The sequence below is a fragment of the Scomber japonicus genome, chromosome 24, assembly GCF_027409825.1.
Source record: "Scomber japonicus isolate fScoJap1 chromosome 24, fScoJap1.pri, whole genome shotgun sequence".
Classification (NCBI taxonomy): Eukaryota; Metazoa; Chordata; class Actinopteri; order Scombriformes; family Scombridae; genus Scomber; species Scomber japonicus.
This window is the reverse complement of record NC_070601.1, coordinates 7602-20000: the sequence shown is the minus strand read 5'-3', so window position 1 is coordinate 20000 and position 12399 is coordinate 7602. Positions and strand designations below refer to the sequence as shown.

Below are 12399 nucleotides of genomic sequence, written 5' to 3'. Positions count from 1 at the left end.
TCCGGGCTCGCGGAAAGCTGCGGCTCGTGGGCCGGAGAAGCTCGCGGAGCCCGCGGTGCAGAAGCCGCTGGAGCCCCGCGAGGAAGAGGAGGAGGAAGAGGAGAAGGATGGAAAGAAGAAGAAAAAGAAGAAGAGGCATCCGGTGCTGCTGCACGCGCTCAGATGGAAGAAACGCCTCGTAGCCGCACGAGTCAAGAGGAAGGGCGGGAAGAAAGTCAAACCTGCGGTGTCCGAGCCGGGGCACGTGCAGCGGGAGCAGGCCGCCACCGACAGCCGCCAGCGCGCGCTGAAGGCCGGACACAGACCAGGACCGATCCCGGTCCCGGTTCCCACTGTCCCGGACCAGAACCAGAGCAGACCGGACCTGATCATCTCACCGCAGAGGGTGGTGGTGCAGGTGTGTGTGTGTATTGTGTGTGTGTGTGTGTGTGTACTGTGTGTGTGTGTGTGTGTGTGTGTGTGTGTACTGTGTGTGTGTGTGTGTGTGTGTGTGTGTGTGTGTGTACTGTGTGTACTGTGTGTGTGTGTGTGTGTGTGTGTACTGTGTGTACTGTGTGTGTGTGTGTGTGTGTCTGTGTGTACTGTGTGTGTGTGTGTGTGTGTGTACTGTGTGTACTGTGTGTGTGTGTGTTTGATGGGGTTGATTTTAATAGAAATGACACAAAGAGACATAAAAATCACATTTTCGATGTTTTGAATGATTCAACATGAAAATGAGAGTTTCTATAAATCTGATATTTGTGCTTTATTGTTGGTTAAATCATTTAATGACAGAACAGCCACGACTGAAATAGTTAAAATCAGAAAACCTCATCAGTAGTTCTCATTATAAACTAGAAAACAATGATATGGAAAAGGTGTTAAGAAGTAAGACAATCTTATTAAAAATATCGGTTCCAGATTTTTCAACATTAACAATTATACATGAACATATATCTGGGTTTGGGTTAAATCTGTCGCTATAGTAAATATTCATTGTGCAAATCAGTTATGTACACTTAATACCAGTTTTCAAATCATCAAGTAAACATAACTGAATAAATAACTAGTAATAAAAAATATACTGTAAACTTTTGTAATACTCAGCCCATCGTAGCCCAACCTAACCCTAACTAACCCTAACCCAACCTAACCCTACCTCACCCAACCCAACCCAACCCAACCTAACCCTAACTAACCCTAACTAACCCTAAACCTAACTAACCATACCTAACCCTAACCAACCCTAACTAACCCTAACCCTACCTAACCATACCTAACCCTAACTCAACCCTAACCCAACCCAACCCTAACCCAGCTAACCCTAACCCAACCTAACCCTAACCCAGCTAACCCTAACCCAACCTAACCCTAACTAACCCTAACCCAACCTAACCCTACCTCACCCAACCCAACCCAACCCAACCTAACCCTAACTAACCCTAACTAACCCTAAACCTAACTAACCATACCTAACCCTAACCAACCCTAACTAACCCTAACCCTACCTAACCATACCTAACCCTAACTCAACCCTAACCCAACCCAACCCTAACCCAGCTAACCCTAACCCAACCCAACCCTAACCCAGCTAACCCTAACCCAACCTAACCCTAACCCTAACCCAGCTAACCCAACCCAACCCAACCTAACCCTAACCCAACCCAACCTAACCCAGCTAACCCTAACCCAACCCAACCCTAACCCAGATAACCCTAACCCAACCCAACCCTAACCCAGCTAACCCCAACCCTAACCCAACCCAACCCAACCCTAATCCAACCCAACCCTAACCCAACCCTAACCCAACCCAACCCTAACCCAGCTAACCCTAACCCAACCCAACCCTAACCCAGCTAACCCTAACCCAACCCAACCCTAACCCAGCTAACCCTAACCCTAACCCAACCTAACCCAACCCAACCTAACCCTAACCCAACCCAACCCTAACCCAGCTAACCCTAACCCAACCCAACCCAACCCAACCCAACCTAACCCTTACCAATAAATCACACCTAACCTTACAGTTTTTGGTGTAATTATACTGATAATTAACAATTTCTCTCTTCTCATCTGCAGGCGTCCACAGGTGAACTTCTTCGTTGTCTTTCAGACTTTCTGTGTCGTCGTTGTGTCAAACTTAAAGAGCTGTCGTCCAATCAGATCGTCTTATGGTTCAGAAATGTGGACAGAGCACTGCTGGTTCAGGGCTGGCAGGTGTGTGTCATTAATCCCGCTACCTCTGTCACTAGTCCTCTGTCACTAGTCCTTCTACCTCTGTCACTAGTCCTCTATCACTAGTCCTTCTACCTCTATCACTAGTCCTCTGTCACTAGTCCTCTATCACTAGTCCTTCTACCTCTATCACTAGTCCTCTGTCACTAGTCCTCTGTCACTAGTCCTTCTACCTCTATCACTAGTCCTCTGTCACTAGTCCTTCTACCTCTGTCACTAGTCCTCTATCACTAGTCCTTCTACCTCTATCACTAGTCCTCTACCTCTGTCACTAGTCCTCTGTCACTAGTCCTTCTACCTCTGTCACTAGTCCTCTATCACTAGTCCTTCTACCTCTATCACTAGTCCTCTGTCACTAGTCCTCTGTCACTAGTCCTCTACCTCTGTCACTAGTCCTTCTACCTCTGTCACTAGTCCTCTATCACTAGTCCTTCTACCTCTGTCACTAGTCCTCTGTCACTAGTCCTTCTACCTCTGTCACTAGTCCTCTGTCACTAGTCCTTCTACCTCTGTCACTAGTCCTCTATCACTAGTCCTTCTACCTCTATCACTAGTCCTCTGTCACTAGTCCTCTGTCACTAGTCCTTCTACCTCTGTCACTAAGCCTCTGTCACTAGTCCTTCTACCTCTATCACTAGTCCTCTGTCACTAGTCCTTCTACCTCTGTCACTAGGCCTCTGTCACTAGTCCTTCTACCTCTGTCACTAGTCCTTCTACCTCTGTCACTAGTCCTCTACCTCTGTCACTAGCCATCTGTCACTAGTCCTCTATCTCTGTCACTAGTCCTCTATCTCTGTCACTAGTCATCTGTCACTAGTCCTCTACCTCTGTCACTAGTCATCTGTCACTAGTCCCCTACCTCTGTCACTAGTCCTCTACCTCTGTCACTAGTCCTCTACCCCTGTCACTAGTCCTCTACCTCTGTCACTAGTCCTCTGTCACTAGTCCTCTACCTCTGTCACTAGTCCTCTGTCACAAGTCCTCTACCTCTGTCACTAGTCCTCTACCTCTGTCACTAGTCATCTGTCACTAGTCCCCTACCTCTGTCACTAGTCCTCTGTCACTAGTCCCCTACCTCTGTCACTAGTCCTCTATCTCTGTCACTAGTCATCTGTCACTAGTCCTCTACCTCTGTCACTAGTCCTCTACCTCTGTCACTAGTCCCCTACCTCTGTCACTAGTCCTCTGTCACTAGTCATCTGTCACTAGTCCCCTACCTCTGTCACTAGTCCTCTACCTCTGTCACTAGTCCTCTACCTCTGTCACTAGTCCTCTACCCCTGTCACTAGACCTCTACCTCTGTCACTAGCCCTCTGTCACTAGTCCTCTACCTCTGTCACTAGTCCTCTGTCACAAGTCCTCTACCTCTGTCACTAGTCCTCTACCTCTGTCACTAGTCCTCTGTCACTAGTCCTCTACATCTGTCACTAGTCCTCTATCTCTTTCACTAGTCCTCTGTCACTAGTCCTCTACCTCTGTCACTAGTTCTCTACCTCTGTCACTAGTCCTCTGTCACTAGTCCTCTACCTCTGTCACTAGTCCTCTGTCACAAGTCCTCTACCTCTGTCACTAGTCCTTCTACCTCTGTCACTAGGCCTCTGTCACTAGTCCTCTACCTCTGTCACTAGGCCTTACCTCTGTCACTAGTCCTCTGTCACTAGTCCTTCTACCTCTGTCACTAGTCCTCTGTCACAAGTCCTCTACCTCTGTCACTAGTCCTTCTACCTCTGTCACTAGTCCTCTGTCACAAGTCCTCTACCTCTGTCACTAGTCCTTCTACCTCTGTCACTAGGCCTCTGTCACTAGTCCTCTACCTCTGTCACTAGGCCTTACCTCTGTCACTAGTCCTCTGTCACAAGTCCTCTACCTCTGTCACTAGTCCTTCTACCTCTGTCACTAGGCCTCTGTCACTAGTCCTCTACCTCTGTCACTAGTCCTCTACCTCTGTCACTAGGCCTCTACCTCTGTCACTAGTCCTCTGTCACTAGTCCTTCTACCTCTGTCACTAGTCCTCTGTCACTAGTTCTCTATCTCTGTCACTAGTCCTATCTCTGTCACTAGTCATCTGTCACTAGTCCTCTGTCACTAGTCCTCTACCTCTGTCACTAGTCCTCTATCTCTGTCACTAGTCCTCTACCTCTGTCACTAGTCCTCTGTCACTAGTCCTTCTACCTCTGTCGCTAGTCCTCTGTCACTAGTCCTCTACCTCTGTCACTAGTCCCTGAACTTCGGTCACTACTCCTCAACCTCTGTCACTAGTCCCTCTATCTCTACCCACTAGTCCCTCTAAGTAGTTAGGAATTAATTCCCCACTTAAGTGGTGGAAGTGAACAGTACACAGTATGTTTGGGCAGGTAGCACTTCTAGTGAATATAATACACCACTTCACAGTACTGTGATGTGTCTCTTTGCTAAATGTAGTATGACTTTTTCCTGTTCCTGCATTATGAATACTGTTCTCTCTTTTGTGTTTCTATAGCATTAGCATTCTTTCCTCTGTAGTGGTACTACTTATCTTGTCCCCCCTGCAGGACCAGTGCTTTATCAGTCCTGCCAGTCTGGTTTTCGTTTACCTGCTGTGCAGGGAGGCTGTGGATGAGGACACGTCTTCAGAGCAGGAGCTCCATGCCACATTCCTTACCTGCCTTTACTTGGCCTACTCCTATCTTGGCAATGAGATCTCATACCCGCTCAAGCCTTTCCTGGTGGAATCTAGCCGTGATGCATTCTGGGAGCGGGCGTTGGAGCTGATTGACCACCTGAGCGCTGATATGCTGCGAATCAACATTGACCCACACTTCTTCACCGAGGTGTTTCAGGACCTAAAGAACCAGGGAGGAGTCAGGGAGAAAGAGAAGATGAGAGAGAAAGAGAGGGAGAAAATGAAACACAAGGAGAAGGAGGAGGAGAATGAAAAGGAGAGACAGGAGAGAGAGAAAGAGGAGGAAAAAGAAAACAAAGGAAGCAGCAAGATTGAAGATCTGGATCGCTAAGAGAGGAACAGAGAGAGAGAACCGCAGTATTTCTTAATGAGACATGTCCAGCACCTGTCGACCTCCTGAGGTCTGAATGTAAACCGACTGCACCTGTAGCTTCAACACCGTTTTCATGGTGACTGATGAGCAGTCCAACGTCTACAAAAGTTTGCTCCATCGTGACCTTTGACCTTCTGCTGAGGAGAGACTAAAACATGGACACTAGCTCGCTTTAACTGCATGCTGTCAATGAAAACCAATAGTATCTTCTGATTGTACCATTGTGGATGTAGACAAGTTAACATGGCAACCTAGCATACATTATCAAGCCTTATTTAATTTAGTCGCATAACTGATGATAACTTTATGTGTCAGTAAGTGGAAGGTATTCATTACAAATGGGGGGGGGGTTATAGACAACAGAGACATAGACATCACAGAACTCATTGATCAAAGATGAGAAGAAACTGAAATAAGCTTTTCAAGGAATCAAATTATACACAAACCCTAACCCTGACCCTAGAAGGATTATACTACCTAACCCTAACCCTAAATCTGAATGTCTTTCACACCAAATGCGCCAGATATAATCATACAAAGCTTAGTGCAGGTTTGTGTGTTTGGGGTAAAAACTCAGTGCATTTTAAATTTGGCTGATAGGCTGGCCATATTTAGGACAGTTTGTGTCACCGCAGCTGCAACAGAGTGCAGCCATTGTGTTCATCGGCACAGATTTGGGCACCAACGAGGAAGTCAAACATCTAGTTCCATTCGTAACCTGCAGGCTGCCACAGTCAGTGTAAGTATGAACAACCTGTAAAGCTTTGGCACTGTGCTCTTGTTTTGTCTATGTTGTTTTCATATGGTGACTCTCCTGAGCAGAGTCCACATCTATTTTAGAAACCCATGTGAGATCCAGGGACAATGGTCTAATGCTAAGTGACAGGATGCTGAGTACCTGTATAGTGGAAAAGGACCAAGTCTGTGATGGCCAGCATAATGTTCTTCCATTATGCTCCCATAGTCAGTTACGTTGGGCACTCCCTGCGAAAAAATACATTCTGCATCCAATCTGTCAATTGGAAATAATGAGTCTGCTTTGTGCCACACACTGACTTATTTAAGTCAAATTCCAACTATTTAAAATTTGATTAAATGTGTCATGCTGTTAAAATCTCAAAATAGGTTTTGAAATTTCTCCGTCAGATATCTGCTCATACTTTTTGTTCAGTTCAGGAAAATGAGCCACATAGTTACAGGAAGCATCTTCAACTTACTGCTGAGGTTGCAAACATAACACAAACAAATCACCCTGCATGTGCCATTACTTCCTTCAGAGTCTCCTCAGTTTTCATTGCTAAGGCTGTTCATGCAATAGTTAACCGAGTCTGAAGAGTTCTTTGAGATGAATGAACTAAGAATAAACCTATAATATTTTTGTTTAACTTAGTTTCCTCCAAATAAACTTCTACCTGATCACAGGCATCAGGCAATGGTTTAAAACTGTTTTACTTGTGACGTCTCTGAGATTAATGATCAGAGAGATTAAGTTTCAGACGCCTGTAATGCAGTGCTTTATTATTTTACAAGAGAGAGTTGAAGATTAGCATGAAGTGTGGAAAACAGAATAATGTTGTATATTTTCTCATTTAAATTATATTTGATTAATCTCTAACCCTTTGTAGACTTCCGCATTAGGAAACATCTGTAACATGTTTAATTAAGTCAGTTTGTGCCAAATCATACTAGAACTTATCTGCTGAACTTTTCACATAGAGCCTGTCAGGACTGTATTGTACTGTATTTTACTGTGACCTAACATTCCCCCATCAGCAGAACTTGCTGACAGCAGCAAGGAAAAACTCCCCTTTAACAGGAAGAAACCTTACTGCTTTATAGTTGTAAGGAAGTTACAGAGCATATCAATTTCTCTCCAGTAAATGTGCCTCAAATCAACATTCAAGTGAGAATTTCAATAAGTGTTTGAATGGCAAATAAAATGCATCTCCCTCCTGACAGCTAAAGCCGTTCACAAGAATATACCAGTAGTTAACTGAGTTAGGGTTAGGCCTTGGTGTGACAGTATGAATGCCTGCGAATTGTAATAATTTTTACCTTTGACCTTCTGTGACACATACTCAGACTTTGTATTGGGAAGCAGTAAGCAGTATGCTGTATATAGTATATAGTACATACTGCATACTGCTGTTAATACTAGTATGAAACTGTTGTATCGGTTTAATTTGCAGTATGCTAAAAGACTAACTTTCACCTGAGAGCAGTATGTGTTTGAAACATGGGCTTTTAATTTAAAATTGATACAGGAAGTGGCAGTATTTGGTCGACTAATGGCTTTATCACTCAGTCAGCTGTTGACCCAATCCCAATGTCCCCCCCAAGTTCTAATACCTAAACCCTTACAGACTTAGCTGATGTTACTAGAAATGGTATAAATAGGAAAGCACTTTGCGACATATCACATGAACTTGACGAAACTAAAACATATTACGTATGATTCATGTGTAATATGTTGGGTACAATAGTGAATTTTATGTTTTTTACTTTCTTCATGGCCAAGGCACTTAAGATTCAATACTTTATAGCCATATCAACATGATTAACATCACTTAAATAGACAAAAAACCTCACTCATAACGCACATAATACATTAAACAAACTATAAAAGAGACACATAATATTCAATCTTTAAAATAATTATGCGCACAAAAGTCAAAAAAGGGACTGCCTGCCTGATTTCAATGTTCAAGGCTCTTTCTAGGTGTGTAATATAACCTCTGCTAGAATTACTCTGATTCCTTTTTATGTATCTTAAATCCTTTTTACTGCTGTGTTTCTGTGTATATTAGTCATACCAGTGCACCCACTATGCTAGGCTGAACACCCATGTGCCAGTTTGTTGAATCGTTTTTGTTCATGCTTCTGGGATTCGCCTGGAAACCCTGTATTTATTTAACACTCTTTAATGTCACAGTGTTATGAACTGTGGGTAGCTCCCTTAGGCAAATGTCTGCAGAAATGCAGACTTATAGAAAATGAGCTCCAAATGTCTGCTGGAGAACACTCACTCAGCCCTAAACCCTTCAGTGTGGACATTGGGATTGTTTCAGTACTTTGCATCAAAGGACACAATCAGTGAAGTAGACTGGTCAGATGAATAGGGGGATTTTTTCTTTCAATACAACTTCCTTTTGTTTGCGTACTACATACTAACCCTAACTATAGGAGGATGGACTATAGGAGATGTTCAGCAGCTGAACTTGAATTACAGATTTAAAGAAACATCACCCAGTTTGGTGCATTTATCTTCAATAAGTTGTTGTAGTAACACAAAATGGCCACTGAGTACCCATTATAAAAACAACACATCATGTTAAATTGTGAATTTGATGTTTTGTGTCTCTGTTGTCTGCAGGCTGAATGTAAACCAGTTAGGTTACCTGAACTGTGCCAACTGTTTTTCTATAAAAGCCAAACACGAGTTTCCTGAGTGCCTCTTATTTCTTCTGTTGACTTTCCCCTGCTGCATTGTATTGTATTTTATTCTATTCTGTCTTACACTGTGTAATTCTATGAACAGCTTTTGAAGTTAGCATGAAATGTGCCATGCTGTATTTGTAGTTGTAACATTAACATTGGTTGTGACAGGATTGTGACTTTTTATGGCACATAAGCAGCATAACACACGCTATGATATATGACAGATATGTCAGCAGTATACCTCTGGGCCTAACCCTCAGCCCTCTGGCCCTAACCCTAACCCCCAGCCAACTCAATCATGACAGACCACTGCACTGACTTGTATTCAAAATGAACCCTAACCCTAACCCAGTTGGGGGGAGGGGTTAAATTTCACAAACCTAACCCATCCACTAACCCTAAAACCCTCAACAACACATTTAATCATAATCCTTGAATTAATTAAAGAACAATCACACTGATTGGCATTAAGGGTTAGGGTTAGGGTAGGGAGAAAGGAGGAGCACGGTCCTTCCCACCCCGGAACCCCCAATACCCTCATTACCCCTGGTCCCAAAGGGGCTGACGAGGGCGCTTCTTACTGCATGCCGCAGTCCAGCCGTCAGCCATGCTGAAAGGTAAGTTTAAATATTAAAATTCAAATTAAAAAATAAACAACTGGAAACGCTTTAGGATTAAATCCCTAAAATAAAGTTCTAAAAAATAAGTGTCTATGTAAACTTAAATTGTTCTTAAAGTAAAAAAAAAAAGATTTTAAATGTAAATAAACTTTCTGTATTTAAATATGCAAAAGTAAAGGGTTCGGGTTCGGGTTAGGGCTAACCCGAACCCGAACCCTCAGGCAATGGCACACTACAAAATACTGAAGGCTCAGATGTCTGAATGATGTTGCTCGGTCGAAACACAAAAGCAAACCCTAACCAATCATTTAATCATTTATTATTTATCTATTTATGTATTTAATTGTTAATATCATGTATTTATGACTGATTGGAGGTGAATAGATAGGTTTTACTATGAATCTTATATAACCCTTTACCTTGTTTAATCTCTGATATCACAGGATTTTACTATATATTTTATTTCTATATTCTCTATTTAAATTGAGTGTATGTATATATATTGTCTAACACTTATAACCATTTTATGAACCATTTATCTATTTATTCTATCTATTCTTAATATTTTATTTATTAGATAGATAGATATACTTTTATTGATCCCAAGCTGGGAAATTACAGTGCAGCAGCATTACACACAGTGATGATAACAACATATAGTATAAGAATATAAAGAACAAACTAAACGTAATAAAATAAATAAAATGTAAAAGTATATACAACTAATTGACAGTGTTGATTTTAGTGCAAAGTAAAAAATGTGCGATGTGTGTAACTGTGTAGAAAATAAAGTGCATAGTGACTGTAACTAATGACCAGAGTTGTTTAGCAGTGTGATGACATCATGTGATGACATCATGTGATGACATCATCTGTCCCTTCGACAGCGGAGCTGTAGCAGCCTGAGTGAGAAGCTGCTCCGCTGTCCGTCCTCTGTGTGATGGAGACCCAGTACAGAGCCCTGACCCTGAGACCCAGTACAGAGCCCTAACCCTGAGACCCAGTACAGAGCCCTAACCCTGACCCTGAGACCCAGTACAGAGCCCTGACCCTGAGACCCAGTACAGAGCCCTGACCCTGAGACCCAGTACAGAGCCCTGACCCTGACCCTGAGACCCAGTACAGAGCCCTGACCCTGAGACCCAGTACAGAGCCCTAACCCTGAGACCCAGTACAGAGCCCTAACCCTGAGACCCAGTACAGAGCCCTGACCCTGAGACCCAGTACTACAGAGCCCTGACCCTGAGACCCAGTACAGAGCCCTGACCCTGAGACCCAGTACAGAGCCCTGACCCTGAGACCCAGTACAGAACCCTGACCCTGACCCTGAGACCCAGTACAGAACCCTGACCCTGACCCTGAGACCCAGTACAGAGCCCTAACCCTGGCCCTGAGACCCAGTACAGAGCCAGCCGTCTTGATGATCTTATTAAGTCTGTAAGTGTCGCTGGCTCTGATGCTGCTGCCCCAACACACACCAGCAAACAGACTGGTAGAAGATCTCCAACATCTTGCTGCACACGTTGAAGGATCTCAGCTTCCTCGGGAAGTAGAGTCTGCTCATCTCCTTCTTCTTCACAGCCTCAGTGTTAGATTTCCAGTGTGTTGACAATCACCACTCCTAGATATCTGTAGTCCTCCACCTCCTCCACCTCCTCCCCTCTGGTCCATAGTGGCTGTGAATGTGTCTTCTTCCTCCTGAAGTCATCACCATCTCTCTGGTCTTGTTGACGTTCAACCTCAGGTGATTCTGTTCGGAGCACTCAGTGTCTTGTACTCCCCCTCCTCTCCCTCCTTTATACACTGACATCATCAGCTGGACAGACTGGGAAGGGTTCGGGTTAGAGGGTTAGAGAGAGATATTGGATTTTTTTATTGGGAACTATTAGGGTTAAATTTGAAGAGAAGTTGAGGGGTTATGAGGTTGATATTTAATCCTGATTATACCCTAACCCTTCCTGTTCTCGGCTGTTTTAGGCCTCTGGGATATCTTGTCTCCAGGTTGCTGATCCAGAGTCTTTCAGTCCGGACTCTCTGGTTCGTAGTCCAGTTTGGGTGCTTTGGATGACCGAGGCTTGCACCGACGAACAAGTGATTAAATAGACACACTTTGTGGTGTGGGTGTTCCCCCAGGAAAGGGTTTTAAAGACATGTTTGTTGGTCCTGTTGTGAAGGCAAGTTAGTTGTTTTTAGTAATCCCCTCGACCTCTGGGTCTAGGGGTCACCAGAAGCCTGACCTCTGGGTTTAGGGGTCACCAGAGGCCTTGACCTCTGGGTTTAGGGGTCACCAGAGGCCTGACCTTTGCTCTGACCAGATAATCCTGCAGATTCTTGTGTTTTCTGTATGCAGTGATTATTCTGTGTTCTTTAAACTTGTTTGAGCTGCCGAGTAGCCTGGTGAAGTTCTCTTTAGTAGCTCTGACCAGTTGGGTTGCTGGTGGAGAGCATGAGGTCACCAAGGGGAGCACAGATGACCAGTTGGGTTGCTGGTGGAGAGCATGAGGTCACCAAGGGGAGCACAGATGACCAGTTGGGTTGCTGGTGGAGAGCATGAGGTCACCAAGGGGAGCACAGATGACCAGTTGGGTTGCTGGTGGAGAGCATGAGGTCACCAAGGGGAGCACAGATGACCAGTTGGGTTGCTGGTGGAGAGCATGAGGTCACCAAGGGGAGCACAGATGACCAGTTGGGTTGCTGGTGGAGAGCATGTGGTCACCAAGGGGAGCACAGATGACCAGTTGGGTTGCTGGTGGAGAGCATGAGGTCACCAAGGGGAGCACAGATGACCAGTTGGGTTGCTGGTGGAGAGCATGTGGTCACCAAGGGGAGCACAGATGACCAGTTGGGTTGCTGGTGGAGAGCATGAGGTCACCAAGGGGAGCACAGACGACACTAAAATAGTTTTAGTTTGTAAAAATAGTTTAGAGCTAACCCTAACCCTGTAGCCTCTAGTAGCCAATGTCTTAATAGTGTTTTAGTTACATCCATGTCTGTGTGCTCCTAGTGTCTCTCCTCCCCTCCTAGTGTCTCCTCCCCTCCTCCCTGTGTCTCCTCCCCTCCCTGTGTCTCCTCCCTCCCTGTGTCTCCTCCCC

General features: G+C 44.5%; 1 protein-coding gene across 1 annotated transcript; it reads left to right on the top strand.

The window, feature by feature from the left end:
- Positions 1-115: 115 nt before the first annotated feature.
- Positions 116-5075, top strand: LOC128354565 (cyclin-dependent kinase 5 activator 2-like; the record flags this gene model as incomplete). The annotated part of the gene is made up of 3 exons (XM_053314785.1): positions 116-397; positions 2059-2196; positions 4746-5075. Coding segments are annotated over 3 exons (750 nt in total), but the record flags the coding sequence as incomplete, so codon positions are not given.
- Positions 5076-12399: the final 7324 nt, after the last annotated feature.